Source organism: Martes martes (genome assembly GCF_963455335.1).
Source record: "Martes martes genome assembly, chromosome: 6".
Taxonomy (NCBI): domain Eukaryota; kingdom Metazoa; phylum Chordata; class Mammalia; order Carnivora; family Mustelidae; genus Martes; species Martes martes.
In genome coordinates this window covers 14,384,188-14,402,068 of record NC_137893.1, presented here as the reverse complement: position 1 = coordinate 14,402,068, position 17,881 = coordinate 14,384,188, and the positions used below count along the sequence as shown (strand labels likewise).

The following is a 17,881-nucleotide window of genomic DNA, read 5'->3' as shown; positions in this document are numbered from 1 at the left end:
CAATTAAAATCACTCATTTACCAAATCTACTGAATTTTCTTATCGAGTGTATCCCATGTGTCAAGCATAATGATAAAAGTTTTATGGGCATGATCTAATTTAGTCCTCGAAACCTCTCAGTGAGGCAGGGACTATTAATTTACCAATTAAGAGTCTGAAGCTTCAGGACCTCAAGTGACTTACCCAACACAGCTAGAAAAGCAGCAGAGGCTGTGGATTCTAAGAAACAAACTGAGGGTTTTGGAGGGGACAGGGGTGGAGGGGGGGGTTGGCCCGGTGGTGGGTATTAAGGAGGGCACATATTGCATGGAGCACTCGGTGTAATACGTAAATAATGAATCTTTGAACATGACATCAAAAACTAATGACATACTGTATGGTGACTGACATAACATAATAAAGAAGAAGAAGAAGAAAAAGAAAAAGAAAAGCAGTAGAGGGAGAATACAGCAATCGGGGTCTGATTCTAGATCCTAAGCTCTCAAAGTATAGTGAGCTGTCATTACATGTAATGTATTATTTTATAAACATCAGTTTTTACATCATTGTTCTCAACTCTACCGCAGGTTCCTTGAGGGAATGCACAACGCTGGCTGAATAAATTGATAAATGGATAAATTGATAAATGGATGGATGAATATTAGTGAGAGAAAAATGTACCAAAGAAATATTTTAAAGAATCACACAGAAAATAAGAATTTCAAAAGGTGGTTTATGTGATTACCTCCTTTAAAACCTACATGGTCACTATAAGATTTCTAAGCACTTAGAATAATGTAATAATAATAAGCACTTAGAATAATGTAATAATAATAATAATAAAATAAATTCTCAAAACGTAGTTATGACTATTATCATCAACTAGTATTTTTAAGACTTTTATATTCTGATGTCCAGGGATCAGAACACAGTGTGAATCTTAAAGTCCTGACCACAATTACACTATTTATTCCCAACATTTCTTCATCTACTACTAAATCATTTAGGATTTCATTATTGCTTACTTTTTAAATTAAAGCCTATTATTTTCATGGGGGGATTATTGCAATTTATTATTCAAATAACTAGAAATATACTTGTTCCAGCTCCCTCAGATATGTGAATTTCTATTTTCTAAGATGCCCTTGTGAGGAGTAAACTAGGTGATAATTTTAGTGTCTTTTTTTTTAAGATTTTATTTATTTATTTGACAGACAGAGATCACAAGTAGGCAGAGAGAGAGAGAGAGAGGAGGAAGCAGGCTCCCTGTTGAGCAGAGAGCCTGTTGTGGGGCTCGATCCCAGGACCCTGGGATCATGACCTGAGCCAAAGGCAGAGGCTTTAACCCACTGAGCCACCCAGGCACCCCTTTTTAACTGTCTTTTAAAGCACTGCCTTCCCTTAGGTTCTTGTACTGTTGGCTAGGAAACAGTAACATTTCCAAGTTACTGATCAAATACCTTTAACAAAGTTATGTTATAAACTTTCCTATCACTGTGCTGGGAGACCCTGTCTGGTTCCATCACCCCACCAAGCTGGCATATATTTCAGTCTCCCCGACTATGGCCATAAGCACATTTGCACGTTGAAGTATACACAGACGATGTTCCATTTTGCTCACAAGTGTAAAGTGTTTGAATTCCTTTTTTCCCCCTTGCTTATGTTTATAATTTGTGAGGTAGAAGGTAACAAAGATCAACAAATAGAAAATGGGAAACATTTTAAATAGCAATCCTATCTACATAATCTTCATCACATTAAGTACGTCATACTTAAGAACCAATGAAATAATGAAGTTATAATATGTGTGCACCTTCTGACCTTGATTTTAGATAATTTCTTCTGGGTGGCTGATGAGTCTCCAGACATATCCGACCACCGGTGAAGTTCTTCCTTCGCTGAGTGGAGCCAATCCGTGAATTCCTGGACCGCGTCTAAATACATGAGGTGATCTTTCACCATCTCCTCCACTTTCCTCATCTTCTCCTAGTAGACACAGAAAAGGCATTTTAGCAGGCATTAGTGAGAATATGAAATCAGACAAAACAACATCTATCAATGATTTCAGAAGATTTCATTCCTATTATTGAACCGTTTGCATTCTTAACATGAAAAGCTTAGACTAAAAGGCTTTGAGGAAGCAACCCTTTTCCTTTAAATTTACTTTAGTCTGAGTTAGAACAAAAATTTATGCTGAATGAATGTTTACTAATATCCCTCACGGATAACTGAGGGATAATTTAATAAAAATTATTGGAATAACTATTTTTATTATTCAGGCAACAATACAGCATGTTATTACTATATTAGTACAATGTAATTACTATGTACAGTAGTCTGCTCAGCACTTTAAGTGCATTTGCTCACTTACTCCTCACAACATCCCTGTGATGTAGATGCTAGAATCACCACTATATGTAGGAAAGGGCATTGACAGTGGTTATAGAGATCAAGTAACATGCCCAAAGTCAGACATATAAAAGACAACCGACAGAATGGGAGAAGATATTTGCAAACGACATATCAGATAAAGGGCTAGTATCCAAAATCTATAAAGAACTTATAAAACTCAACACCCAAAGAACAAAAAATCCAATCAAGAAATAGGCAGAGGACATGAACAGACATCTGTGGAAAGAAGACCTCCAGATGGCCAATAGACACATGAAAAAGAGCTCCACATCACTCGGCATCAGGGAAATACAAATCAAAACCACGATGAGATACCATCTTACACCAGTCAGAATGGCTAAAATTAACAAGTCAGGAAATTACAGATGCTGGCAAGGATGTGGAGAAAGGGGAACCCTCCTACATTGTTGGTGGGAATGCAAGCTGGTGCAACCACTCTGGAAAACAGCATGGAGGTTCCTCAGAAAGTTGAAAATAGAGCTACCCTATTACCCACCAATTGCACTACTGGTTATTTACCCTAAAGATACAAATGTGGTGATCCGAAGGGGCATGTGCACCCGAATGTTTATAGCAGCAATGTCCACAATAACCAAACTATGGAAAGAACCTAGATGTCCACCAACAGATGAATGGATAAAGAAGATGTGGTATAGATATACAATGGAATACTATGCAGCCATTAAAAGAAATGAAATCTTGCTATTTGCAACAACAATGGATGGAACTAGAGGGTATTGTGCTGAGCTAAATAAGTGAACTAGAGAAAGATAATTATCATATGATCTCCCTGATTCACTTTGAGAGGCAAAGTGGGGGGTTTGGGGAGTAGGGAAGGAAAAAATGAAACAAGATGGGATCGGGAGGGAGACAAACCATAAGAGACTCATAATAAGTGAAAATAAATGAATCAGAGAAAGATAACTATCATATGATCTCCCTGATATGAGGAATTTGAGAGACAAAGTGGGGGGCTTGGGGGGTAGGGAAGGAAAAAATGAAACAAGATGGGATCGGGAGGGAGACAAACCATAAGAGACTCTTAATCTCACAAAACAAACTGAGGGTTGCGGGGCAGGGGCTGGTGTAGGGAGAGGGTTGTTGAGTTATGGACATTGGGGAGGATATGTGCTATGGTGAGTGCTGTGAAGTGTGTAAACCTGACGATTCACAGACCTGTACCCCTGGGGGGCAAATAATACATTATATGTTAATAAAAAAAATTTTTTTTAAATGCAGCCTTCTGGGATCTGACTCCAGAAGTAATGAATCAAAATCTGTACAGCAATCTACCAGTTCTTTTTTTCTTTTAAAATAAAGCTGCTTTAACATTAGAGAACACGTCCCTCCAAAAAAAAAAAAAAGAAGAGGGACAAAGCCAGAATTCAAATTTAGGTCTTTTTGACTCCAGAGTCATAGAACTTAACCATTATCAAAATAAAAATTAAGATAAACTAATACATATGTTAAAAATTATATTATATTAATAATACGAAGAGAGTTCCCAAATGGAAACCCAGGAAAAAGACATTGTCACAAATACACACAAGAAAAATCATGAGGGAAAGTAACGATTCAGAGAGGGAATTAAAACTAATTTTGATATTACATAAAGGAGCCTATACCTGGAGAGTAAGAATAGGAAAGGGCAGTTTATACTACAATGAGAAATGCATGAAATACACTGTACATGATTGAAATCTGGGAAGTAAACAGACTTGCATTAGATACAACAAATACAAATGGCAACGAAAGAAAAAGAACTACGAATACTGACATTTGAGGCTCAGTCTTACAAAGAAAAGAAATGGACTGACCAACACCCTAAGTGGAGAAGGATAAAAAACAAAGAGTAAAAAATAATTCCAAGACTGCAGAAAGAGAAGGATTCCTGGGCATCCAGAAGCAAGTATGATCTTCTTGTAGTAACTGTTCACTAAATGTACAAATACTTTAAGAGCAGCCGGGTCCCCTATAATTTAACCCATAGTATATATATATGTGTGTATGTGTATGTATGTGTTTGTGTGCGTGCGTGTGCTGCTTGTGTGTGTGTGTGTGTGTGTGTGTATATATATATATATATATATTTTTTTTTTTTTTAATTAGAGAGACACAGAGAGGAAGGGCAGAGGGAGAGAGAGAACCTTAAGTAGTCTCCGTGCCCAGTGCAGAACCCAACATGGGGCTCCATCTCACAATCCTGAGATCATGACCTGAGCCAAAAATCAAGAGTCAGATGCTTACGTACTGAGCCACACAGACGCCCTGAACCTTTTGTATATTCTTTACCTGAACCTTGAAGATTTTTCTTCCATATAGAACACTAACCTTGGAAACCGTGATTATATCATTAAACTGTGTTTTCAGCTCCTCTTGAGCTGCTTCCTTGAAAGACTCATCGTCTGTCTTCTGGTAGAGCTCCCTGGATTTCGAGGCGAGACTCTGCAGGGCTCCGGCGTGCTCCTCCGCCTCAGACACGACGGACTGGAAGTGGTCCAGGAGGGCGAACTTCTCCTTCAGGCCGGGCTGCAGCTGCAGGGGCTGCTCGACTTTCTGGTCCACCGACTGCATCCACTGCTCCAGCTGGTGTTTCCACTCTAGGTAGTCATTCCATTTGCCAATCACAGCCTCCAAAGCACTAGAATTAATGTCACATGTTACGAAAACAAGTTATCTTGACATCTCGACTGAAACCAAGGAGGAGGGCACTGCATCCACGTCAGCTGTCTGACTGAATGCTCTTCTGGGATGAAAACACCACTTTTAAGTGCAGGGAGAAACACTACTCCTCCGACCCACCACAACAGTTTCTGCAAATGAAAACTAATCTCTGTTGAATTTGAAGTAAGTTGTTATAGTCATATAGGCTTCTAGAGGTTTGTATTTCAAATAGCAGCTGACTTAAATAAACAGACAGAGTGATGTGTTTTGTTGTTAAAATATCAGCCCCGGGGCACCAATTAAATTTTATGTAGTATCTATCAATTCTTAATTTTCTTGGACCCAGTTTACCTTATTCAAATAAGTTGATAACTATTAACTAGAATTTAAAATTTAAGGTATTCTTTTTTTTAAGATTTTATTTATTTATGATAGAGATAGCTAGAGAGAGAACACAAGTGGGGGGAGCGGGAGAGGGAGAAGCAGGCTCCCCAATTAGCAGGGAGCCCGATACAGAGCTCGATCCCAGGACCCTGGGATCAAGACCTGAGCTGAAGGCAGCCGCTCAATGACCGAGCCACCCAGGTGCCCCTAAGGTATGTTTCTAAGTAAATAATACTTAGATTGATTTTCAATTAAGGATATCACAGTGTTTAGTGCTTCTGAATTGAACATGTGAAGGAACAAAGGCTTAATTTATTTATAATATAAGGAACATAATCATATAAGTAATAGTCAAGTAAACAGCTCTCTAGATTGTCAAGTAAAAGGCTCTCCAGACTGGCATTTTTTAAAAACTTCCGTTATTTATCTTTACAAACTATTCTAAACTCATATTCAGTGACCATTCCGAGCATCCCTTGCATATAATCCTATGATCCAGGAGTGAAATCCGTGCTAAATATACTTCCAGCATCTCCTCAAATTGTTCCTTTTGCATCAATAGAAACCTCAACATAAGTGCTTTAAAGAGCTATTCTTTCCTCAAAGAATTTTCCAGAAGGTACAAATCCATCTCACCTCTCCAGAAACAACCCCAGGCCCTGCACCACCCCACGGTGCCGAGTATCTTAGTAACACAGTCTGAGTCAGTGTTTTCGGATGCACACTACCCTAGCCTCGGAGCACTTAGAGAGCAAACACTACTTTGTTTTGATTCATTATTTTAGCTCAATTAATTGCAGCACTGGTATTGCTCAATATGTGGTTGTCAAATTTAATTTCTTGCTGAAGAGGAAGAATCAAGGATTTGAATCTGCTTCTTTTATTCCAACATCTGAAAACCATTCACCCACACTGTTACTCACTTTTCTGGAGCTGCCCATTGCCAAGCACTGGGAGAGTTTGTTCGTGTTCCAGTGGTCCACGCCACCAGAACCACTGGATCTGAGTGTTCTTTCTTTGCAGACCACCAGGAGTTATTACTGAGATTTAAAGTCCTGCTGGCATGGGGAGTCACCACTTATGTTCCATATTTAAAGGAAACAAAACAAAACAAAGCTTCCCAAAATTTTAGTTATAACCATGTTTCACTGCTTCCTTCGGAGTGGGTAATATTGCAGTGTTGTTTTGTTTAGTTTTGTGATGATCTTTAATCTTTTCTTCATTTCTTTATTATGCTATGTCTTTATTTTTATTAAACACACTCTTCTTCAGTAACCTAACACTGTATATAACGTTCAGGATATGGCTTCTGGAAGGTACTTTGGTATAATTCTGACTGCAGGTCATTTGTCCAACCATCCGGCCAGATTATTTGTGGATACTTGGAAAAGAGAGGAAGGTAAGAGTCTCCCACTCATCAATGTAACAGCAACAACACCACCTGGTGTAACACTCAGTCTCTTCTCTAATTGCTCACGAGCGGCTGGTGCAGGGCTTCTCCACAGGGGCACTAGGGAATCCTGGGCGGGCTGATGGCTGGCTGTGTGAGAACGCCCCCACGCACTGTCAGACATAAGCTCTCCTGGCCGCCGTCTCTAAATGCCAGGGATGCATCCATCACTATGACAATCAAAAACCCTATGCCCATTTCCACAGCCCCATTGTGGGTAACATGACTTCTAGCTGAGAAGAAGATTCATACTTGAGCTCAATAGTTGCTAACAAATTAATTTCTTGTATGTTCCTCTAAAAAGGGGAAAGTTATTGAACACTTGCTTTGATGAGCTGAAAGGAGGTATCTTACTGAGCCCATGTTGTGTACAAGATGCCACGAGAAATATTATGGGAGACAAAAATATTACACACCCACTCACACACAGGCACACAACTAGCAAGCAAACAAAACTGTCTTTGCCATCACGGAAAACACAATCCAGGCAAAGACAAGCAGGCATACAACTAGCTAAAATAAGATGCTTGGTAACTCTACCACAGGATACTGCACTGTTTCATCATTTTACTAAGCCACTGGGTTTTATTTAGGCGAATAAACACTGAAAATAGGCTCCGTTACCTCTGAGCGTGGACGGAGGAGCTCATGATGTCAGCCCACACGTCTTTCAGAGTCTGTAGCTGCGTCTGAATCACCTTCTGACCTTGTTCGTTGCTACTTCTCAAGGCCTGTTCCCCTTTGCCAATGGCCATATTCAACTTCACTTCTCCTTCACCTTTCATCAGGAGAATATCCTACGGAAGCAACAGTGAATACAGGTCAGTAGGAACACTAGAACCTTCTCGTGTTTTTAGGAACTGTTGTTTCCCATGAGAATCAAGGTAGGGAATACCTTACTCATTTTATTTTTATTTATTTATGTATTTATTTATAAAGATTTTATTTATTTATTTTAGAGAAAAGGTGAGCGAGGGAGAGAAAGAAGCAGACTCCCTGCTGAGCAGGGAGCCCCGCACAGGGTTTGATCCCAGGACCCTGAGGTCGTGACCTGAACCAATGGCAGGTGCTTTAACCCACTGAGTCACCCAGGCGCCCCTACCTTTAAAATGGAAACTCAGCAACAACAACAAAATGAAAATACAACAAGAAATTCTGCACCCTACTGCAATATGATACTTTATTTAGATATTAGATATCAGGAGTCTGGGAGTCAAGGATTAACTCCCATTTAAATTCTTGGGAAACTTGGGGCCACTAACCTTGAAACTGTATGTTTACTGAATGTTGGATTCAAAGTAAAAATAAATTGTTTTGAAAATGAAGGCACACTTGTCAAAAGCTTTACCATCACCGTCTGGCTAATTTCTGTCTTCCAAGGGATCTCCTTCACTGACTGCAGTCTGGGCTGGTGGCCTCCCTGTGTTCGGAGGACACCCTTGTCTGCTTCAATCATGACCCCTGACTACATGGGGTACTGCACGTTACAGTTTACAGGTTAGTCTCTCCCACTGGACTGTGAACACCTAGAAAGCCAGCAGTAATTTTCACCTTGATGTTTCCAACAACTTGCACAGTGCTTGCGGAATACTTACTAAGTGACATTAAAAATTATTTTAAAGGGGTGCCTGGGTGGCCCAGTGGGTTAAAGCCTCTGCCTTTAGCTCAGGTCATGATCTCAGGGTCCTGGGATCGAGCCCCGCGTCGGGCTCTCTGCTCAGCGGGGAGCTTGCTTCCCTTCCTCTCTCTCTGCCTGTCTCTCTGCCTACTTGTGCTCTCTCTCTCTCTGTCAAATAAATAAATAAAATCTCTCAAAAAATTATTTTAAAGCTATTGAACAAAAATGTTCCTTTACAAAGGGGAAACAGGTTCCCTCCATTATCCCTTTTGCCAACATCATCTTTTCTCCGTTGTGTCCTCAAATCTTCATTTAGAGGCTCACAGAACAACGGGGACCCAACTCGAACATATGTGAATTCAGCAAACAGATCTTCACAAGTTGTCAGTGTGTGGCCAGTGCCCTGCTTACCTGTATCTGTAACAGCCGCTTTTCCAGGGTGTCTTTGCTCCCAACGGTGCTCTCTGCCGCGGCCAGTCTGTCCTGAATGCCCTTCACCCAGGACCACATGCTCTGCAGGGCTTCCTCCAAGGCCTCGTGCTCCTGCAGGGCCACCTGGCAGCTCCGCAGTCTCTCCTTGGTCATTCTGAGTAAGTTCTGGTAGTTGGTGAGGAGCTGAGAGCACAGGCGTCCTTCCTTCCCGGCGCCGTGGCCTTCTCCGCTGAGAAGCTGCCCTCTCTGCGAAAGCTTCTCCAGAGATTCTCTAAAGAAAACAGTAAAAAAAAAAAAAAAAAAAAAAAAAAAGAAATTGAATTCTGACATTCTAGAACGCAGCAGAGTGAGGAGTGATTGTTGATCCTGGAGAAGTCGCCAGACAAGAGCTCATAGCTGACATGCCTTTGAAATGAAGATGCCGGGGACTCTCGCAGGCCTGGCTCTGCCTTCTCTATACGTCTGTGAGTGTAGTCCATATACATCAGGGAATTTCACTCCATCTATGCTGTGCTTAGATCCTGGCCCCTGTATTATGAGGAATTCACTGCAGAAAATGGCCCAAGACTGCTTCTCCAGCCTCATCTCTAACATCTCTGTTCCGACTGAATGCTCTAATCCTGAAATGTCCCCAAACCCTCTGCTTTTTAGGATCTATGTGGGGATTCCTCCTATGGGAAAACCCAATGATTCTCCCCTGCTGCCTTCCCAGTTGGCCCTTCAAAGCCTAGGCAGGTATTACCTCCCTGATACCCGAGAGAAGGAGAGTATAGGGTTCCTGCCCTGTGTGCCCTCTGCCCCTGTCTTGTTCTATCTCCTCAAACACCCTGTCTGTCTCAATCCACTTTCAACTTCTAGAAACCAGGGTTATCACATTCATCTCGTATCCCCAGGACCCAACACAGGAAGATAAAGTGCAAAAAACCAGTTCGTATCAAAAGGCTATTATATGAGTGCTGATGGGTTTTCTTGTTGCCTCTTGCATACTTGGCTCATCTCAGTTTGGAGTTATGTTAATTAGGTGCAAGGAAAGGGCAGTCCTATGTGGCTGGACTGACTTCATCTTGTTTGACAGAGTTCAGCTTGTGTGTCGGGAACTTCCCAGGATACCAGAAGAGAGAGTACAGATATGTGAACACGAACTCTTGTGAGTAGTAGAAAAAGAACACAAACTTTATCTCCTGCAAGGTCTGTCTTTTTTTTTTTTTTTTTTTTTTTGGATCAGCTACTAAGGATATAGCATCTTGTGGCCCTCTGGGAGGTATATTGTTCACATAATATTGCACCCACTCTAAATTGCATTTCTTATAATCTGGTAAGACAAGAACTTGGCTTAAGCAATGATGTCAGTTAAATAATTCAGGACAATGTGTATCACTTGTTACTACAAGAAGGACTGCTTAATGGATGATAAAAGTTCAATAATTCTCAAACCTGGGGTACTTTAAAAAAAGGCATCCCCCAAGATAGTTGAGTACTTGAAATATGATGGAAAGTCCAGAGGGCTGGTAGGATCAAGCAGCCAGCAAGTGAGAGGTAACTCAGCGGGAGAAGCTGGAAAGCATGAGTACGTTAAGATTCTCTGGAGAAGTAACCAGTTACAAAGAGCCTGGCAGCAAGCACACAGAAGGACTCTTACCATCCGATCCTGGAATATCACAGAATATTCCAGAAGACTATGTAAAGTCATTTTAGAAGTTTGGAAGAGAGAAGTAGGTTTGGTCATGCTACATTGTATCCAGACCTGAGTTAAGATTTAAAAAGCAATAAAATTCAGTGTAATTTTCAGAAAGCTATATAGTTAAAATTATACTGTCATCCTATTAATTCAGCAAATATGTTCTTTTTCTGGCACTATATCAGACATTGCGACTGTAACAGTGATGAAGACCTAAAGGTCCCTGGCCTTGAGGAACTCACTGTCTGGGGCTGGCATGTATAGAGTCAACAAAGAGTTTACCCCATGGGAAGGGCTCACAGAGATGGGACCAGAGCATTCCAGGGAAATTTTGTAACTTTCATCAAACTCAAACACCAATAAGAGCTGCCATTACAGGTCATGTTTGTGTATTTGTTTGCATGTTTGTTTTTAAAGCAAGGCGTACCAGGCAAGTTTGACCTAAAAGGTGACCGGCAGAAACAAGGAATGAATATGATCAGAATTAGACTGGAACTGATCGGTGCTCCTGATGTGTCTGGTCGAGAAGGCTGGGTGCTGGCCTCTGCTGCTTCACAGATGAGTGAATCTGCTCTTGAAGAGGACAGATCTGAAGTTTTGGGTCTAGCTGTACCCTGGGTACCAACAAAGCAACTGATAATGCCAGTCGGATTATGAATTTAGGGCTCAAATCCCCAAGGCCAGTGGAGTCAAAAGCACAGTCCAGATGACTCTGCCTGGGCCAGGAGCCACAAATGTTGGCTTAGTCGGGAAACAATGAAGAGACAAATACTGCGGAGGAGAAGAGGAACCTCCAGGACAGTCAGACTTAAGGACCAGACCTTTTGCTTTACTAAGGACACTTTGAGGATGAGGGTGGGGATTGAAAATGGAACTAGAGGGGCGCCTGGGTGGCTCAGTGGGTTAAGGCCTCTGCCTTTGGCTCAGGTCATGATATCAGGGTCCTGGGATCAAGCCCCACGTCGGGCTTTCCACTCAGCGGGGATCCTGCTTCCCTTCCTCTCTCTCTGCCTACTTGTGATCTCTGTCTGTCAAATAAATAAATAAAAATCTTAAAAAAAAAAAAAGAAAGAAAATGGAACTAGAGGGGTGCCTGGGTGGCTCTATCAGTTAAGTGCCTGCCTTCAGCTCAGGTCATGATCCCAGGATTCTGGGATCGAGTCCAGCACCGGGCTGGACGTGCAGGGAGCCTGCTTCTCCCTCTGCCTGCCGTTCCCACTGCTTTCCTCTCTCATTATCTCTCACTCTGACAAATACATTTAAGAAAAAAATAGAAGTAGATGTTGAAGTGTGTGAAGAATATATATGCAAATGGGTTCCACAGCCTTATTTCTGTAAGTGTAGAGTACCTTTATAAGGACCTTCAATCCTAACAACCTCAGAGAAAAAAGTATGGTATTCCTTAGCAGCATAATGCTTACAGGCTAATATCAAGAAGTTCAGGAAATGGGTGGCCTGTCCAATCTGTTGAGCAAAGGGAGGCAGATGCAGATAGATCTACACTGCCATCCCTATGTTCTCTCTAGAATACCACTCTGCTGTAGAGAACACTGCACAATCATCTGTATTCTAGACATTTAGGGACAGAAACATATACAACCACCACTAATTAACCAACCAGCCAACCAACCAACCAATTAACAACCAAACCCAATAACCAACCAACCAGACAAAAAACACTTGTTAGTAGGGAAAGGACCTGTTCCATTTCAGCACCATACCTTGCAGCCAGTAGCTCTCCTAGAAACATTTCAACTTTATGGACTTCGTTCTTCTTCTCAGGAATGTGCTGTTTACTCTCTCCTAAGTTTTCTGTACTTAGCCTTTCATCCATCTCATGGATCCATAAGTTCAGTTTTCTATGCTGATCCTCAAAGCTACAGAAAAGAAAACACTTTGTAGAAATTCTTCTGCACTCATTATGATAAGTAACATCTAGTATCTGAGGTCACAGTGTCTATGGCCATTAAAATCTCATGAATTTCCCAAGTATGGAAGAAAACTCAACAATAAGCCCATCCATATTACCACTTATTTCAGTAACAAAATGAAAAATCATGGAACTTTCTCTCCTTTTTTTTTTTAAGCTGTGTAAACTTTTTTTTTTTTAACACAAAAACTTTATTGATTCCCACCTGGGTGGGTATGTATGTATGTATGTATGTATTTTTAATTTTTATTTATTTTTTAAACTTCTTTTCAGTGTTCCAGAATTCACTGTTTATGCACCACACCCAGTGCTCCATGCAATACGTGCCCTCCATAATACCCACCACCAGGTTCACCCAACCTCCCACCTCCTGCCCCTCCAAAACCCTCAGTATGTTTCTCAGAGTCCACAGTCTCTCATGGTTCATCTCCCCATCCAATTTCCCCCCCAACTCCCTTCTCCTCTCCATCCCCCCATGTCCTCTGTGTCATTCCTTATGCTCCACAAATAAGCGAAACCATATGATAATTGACTCTCTCTGCTTGGTTTATTTCACTCTTTCTCTTGAGATCCTATCTTGAATTGATTTCCTGGTAATCAGCTGGTAGTTATCAGCAAGACTGCATTCCCATGTCAATGTACACTTGACTTTGTGTCTTACAACAGGGACTCTGAATTGGGACCAATGGGTTAAGGACAGCATTGGAAGCCCAAGAAAGGAAGGGGAAAGTCATCTCTATGTCTTTGTATCTTATGGAGATTTGAATAGGCATAAGAGCACGGGGACTAGAAGTTTTGAAAACTGTGCATACAAGTTCTAAGAAACCTAGACAAGAATAAATTACTCTGTGACCAGAAAGGCATTTTGATTATACTGACATCTTTACCCCCACTACTTTTTTTCCCTTCTAATTTTATATTCATCCCTGTTGACATATTCTCCTGATTGGAATCTTCATTCATAGAAATTAGGCCAGTGTTTTTTGTCATTACTTAAACCCAACAGAAGTGGAAGCAAAGGGGAGCCTAGGTGGCTCGGTTGTTAAGAGTCTGCCTTTGGCTCAGGTCATGATCCCCGGGTCCTGGGATCAAATCCTGAATCAGGCTACTTGCTCAGCGGGGAGACTGCTTCTCCCTTTCTCAGTCCTCTTGCTGGTGTCCCCTCTTTCGCGGTCTCTCTCTAATAAATAAAATCTTCAAAAAAAAAAAAGCGGAAGCAAAGAAAGGACTTGGATAATCTAAAACCTGTGTGTCAAACCTCTCAGACTTTGAGTTAATCAAATGGACAAAAATACATGCATGTACGCCATTTACAGTAACTAGTGAACATAATTCCTTACTTTTTCAATATAGAAAATAAAGCCACAGTCCCATCAAAGTCCAAGCAATTAATTATTATCCTAGTATGAATCTGTACTTTCAAATATTGTTTATTTACAGTGGCTCTTTTCTCAAAGTCTTTGAGAACATATTCTGTGTGTGATGATGTTATCAAAACCACCTACCTCCCAAGTTCTAAAGCACAGTCTTGAAGAGCCTGCTTGTCCCTCAGACATTGCTTCAGAAATGCCTGAAATTCCTCATTAGCCTTTGTAATTTGCTCCTGAATGCTGCTGACAATTTGTTTAGACACATGTGCATACAAAGTTTGTCCTTCTTGAGTCACAGTATCAAGCTTGCTCTGTCCATCACTGATCGAGTCCAGAATGTTCTGTTTCAAGAAATAAAGGTAATAGAAAATACTTGCTGTTATTCAAGGACCCTGGAGCATGTGAGCACTGATTACAATTCTGAGTTGAGATAGAAAAGCAAGAGGGGGCGCCTGGGTGGCTCAGTGGGTTAAGCCTCTGCCTTCGGCTCGGGTCATGGTCCCAGGGTCCTGGGATCGAGCCTCGCATCGGGCTCTCTGCTCAGCAGGGAGCCTGCTTCCTCCTCTCTCTCTCTCTCTGCCTGCCTCTCTGCCTACTTGTGATCTCCGTCTGTCAAATAAATAAATAAAATCTTAAAAAAAAAAAAAAGAAAAGAAAAGCAAGAGAAGACAGAGCCCAGAGGCCGAAGGCAGAAAGTCTTTAGGCCAGAGTGAGAAGGTACAACTAGGTAGACTCAAGGCTCATGACCGAGGACGGTGCCAGCCAGGACTGGAACCACTGGAGAATAAGCTGTGACAAGGCCAGCCCGTAAAGGAGGTTGTCCTCTAGGCCTTGCTCTCAGCCTCTCCCCACTCTCACTGTCCCAGCCCAGCCCAGGTTCTACTTCTTCACAGGTTCACGTGATGCCCTCTCACTGCAGAGCTGCCTGCACCCTTCCCCTCTTCTGATCCACCTTGCACACAAAGTCCTCCCCTCAGGTCCCTTCTTTTCTTGGTGTGCACCTCTTCCTTGAAAGATCACATGCGTGGACACAAGCTTAAAGGGGACAACTGCACATTTCAATTCACCTTGCCTCCTGGAAAACCAACTTCCTTTATTATAATGATCTTGCTACTCTGACTTTCCATGAGTTACCTACATAACTGTCCTCACTGATTAGGCTGCACAGATCCTCACATTCCTCATTCATTTAAAAAAATTATTTATTTTGTTTAATTTTAAAATATTTTATTTATGTATTTGTCAGGCAGAGGGAGAAGCAGGCTTCCCGCTGAGCAAGGAGCCTGATGCGGGCCTCGATCCCAGGACCCCGGGATCATAACCTGAGCCAAAGGCAGATGCTTAACCAACTGAGCCACCCAGGTGCCCCTAAAAAAATGTTTTTAAGTAATACTTAACTCAGTGTTTTGTTCAGATGAGCTATCTGGAAAAGTTGTCCCAAACTCAAGTTGAGTCGATCACTTCTGAACTCTACTTCACAATGGCTTTTTCCTTCCTGAATTCATATATTTTTCATAGTCAATAAAACCTGTAAAACCTGTATTATCTATAGCTTTCAGTGTGCCCTAGCTCCAAATTTGGACTATAGGTTATTAAAAAGCACAAGTCACGTCTTCTTTTTCAAACTCTTCCACAATATGAGGCACCAGGTAGCTAAGTCTGTTCACCGTCTGACTTGGGCTCAGGTCATGGCCCCAGGGCCCTAAAACTGACCCTGCATCTCACTCTCTCTGCTCAGGGGGAAGCCTGCTTTTTCCACTGCTCATGCTCCCTCTCTCTCTCTCACTCTCTCAAATCAATAAACAAAATCTTAAAAACAAAACAACCCTCCTCCACAATAGTGATATGAAATAGATGGAATTATTTATGTCTTTATTGCCAGAAAAATTAAAACTAGGTTTAGTTTTGAATGAATTCCAAAAAATGTTCAATTCGCTAAAAGAGAAAAGAACAGAATCTAGAAATTCTGTAGCTCTGACTTACTCTCTCAGCTTACTTTTCATATTGCTAATCTCCTATTGACTCAAGAAATCTAGTTCTGTTAGAGAAGAAGAACAGTTCGAATAAAATAAGAAGATCTGTGGAAAGAGATGATTTAGGTCTGACCGCAAGGCCCGGGAGTGCAGCTTAGAGAAGACGACGATGCACAGCCAGCTTTCATACCTGAAGATCACGGAGCTTTGCCTCTAGAACTTTGCTATCACCAGTTCGATCAGATGATTTCTTTGCTGCTGCCTTTATTCCAGAAAACCACTCTTGGAATTCCTGCATAGACTCTTTCAAAAGTAACAAAAATGAAAAAAAAAAAAGTAACAAAAATGAGAAATACATCCAATACGTTGAATAAGCCTCTAGGCTCAATGCATTAATTCTGCCCTTCAGCTCACTGCATCTTGCCATACAAAATATTTCAGAAATAAAATAATAATAATATAGAATAGACTACAACATGACTGTTCATGGCAGGACTGAGAAATTATCTCAGGGGAAAGACTGAAAAGAAATTTGTATTCCTGAAATACCCGATTTCCCACTGTCTTTCTCTTGGTAAAGAAAGATAATTGAATGAATATGGAAGACAGTGAAGGGAGAAAGGCTCTGGCCATTTTTATGGCAAAGGAAGGAGCCCTCTCCTCTTTCAGCCAAGCAGACTTAGAGCATCATTCGGCATTGTCATTACAGCAGAGGCACAGAGCCCAGTCAGGGACATATGACTGGCAATTTCCTAAACTGTATGGCTACTGCTGTTTCATGGCCTCTCCTAATTTCCAAGTTCACTGTGTTACTTCATCACAGCAGTGGAAGTAATTTTCCACACAACTGAGCTACATGTAGAAAATCCAGATGAAATCTGGAATCCTCGAAATGGTGGATTCCTACTTTCTTGGAGAGAAAGAGGAAGAACTCAACTTATGGTGAGAACCTGAGCCCAGCACTTCCACTGCTCAAATCTAGACACACAAATGAATTTAAAGGATCTTCTTCTGGAAAGTTTTCTCCAACTAGTGCTGGCAGTTTCTAGGCAGCATTTGGTTTGGATTCTTTCTGGTAAACAAACGGTTCATGCTAAGCCCCGTCAGAGCTCACCACTGAAGTGCTTCTCCAGAGAATCCTGCAGGCTGGCCTGTGTCTTGGAGCACAACTGGCTCACAGCTTCGTGGTTCTTTATGAGTCCCGTCAGAGCACTGCCCAGGCTCTCCAACTCAACAGAATGGTATTTGCGGCACAAACTGTTGAGATTTTCTTGGGTAGAGCTGATGTTGCTTTGCTGACTTTGAAGTTCCTTTTGTATCTCCTACACAATGAAAGAATGCCATGAAAGATATTCAAGGGAAATATCCCCTCTACTCCACTATGGTACTTTCCGGAAACTGATGCTGTTGAAATCCACTTAGTAATGTACACATTGTTGTGAGATTTTCTTTTTTCTTTTCTTTTCTTTCTTTCTTTCTTTTTTTTTTTTTTAAGTGTTTGTGATAGATCTATTGACTTGCAGAATTTTGCCCAGCTCTCCTCAGGACCAACTGCAAATGGCTGTTGAAAGTTTCTAGGATGTGGGTTACAGTCTAGGATTCCGAGCAAACAGAATAGGTTCTCAGGGATGCCAACCCATGACCTTGGGTTTAGTCAGTTGACTAGAAACTATTAGTGGAGTCACAACCCAAGTTCACATTTTTTTGATGGGCCAGTAGGTCTTTGTGTCAGGGTCACAGGCCACACCAAAAGCACCAATACTTCTAAAATATATGTCCTTATTCTTAAGTACAGTAAGAAAAAATGCTAAAGAGAACAGATCACATATGTTGAACACTCCACTCACAAGCTTTATAGATAGTCGATCAGGAACATTATCTCTATGGACAGATGACATGGAAGTAGAATCCTGTCTCTGAACTATGTTTTTAAAAATATTCTTCCCTACATAAAAGCAGTCATACCAACCGATAAAATTAAGATATGAAAA

At 41.3% G+C, this 17,881-nt stretch overlaps 1 protein-coding gene across 1 annotated transcript in view; it reads right to left on the bottom strand.

Moving 5' to 3' along the window:
- The window catches only part of SYNE1 (spectrin repeat containing nuclear envelope protein 1), a gene marked incomplete at its 5' end in the record, with an annotated part of 469,383 nt that overhangs the window by 235,581 nt on the left and 215,921 nt on the right, over window positions 1-17,881 (bottom strand). The window contains 8 exons of the mRNA XM_080806008.1: window positions 1,801-1,965; window positions 4,723-5,032; window positions 7,514-7,686; window positions 8,919-9,210; window positions 12,339-12,494; window positions 14,053-14,258; window positions 16,081-16,193; window positions 17,005-17,212. Of these exons, the coding sequence (XP_080662134.1) occupies window positions 1,801-1,965; window positions 4,723-5,032; window positions 7,514-7,686; window positions 8,919-9,210; window positions 12,339-12,494; window positions 14,053-14,258; window positions 16,081-16,193; window positions 17,005-17,212 (1,623 nt within the window). The remainder of the gene's footprint in view (window positions 1-1,800; window positions 1,966-4,722; window positions 5,033-7,513; window positions 7,687-8,918; window positions 9,211-12,338; window positions 12,495-14,052; window positions 14,259-16,080; window positions 16,194-17,004; window positions 17,213-17,881) is intronic.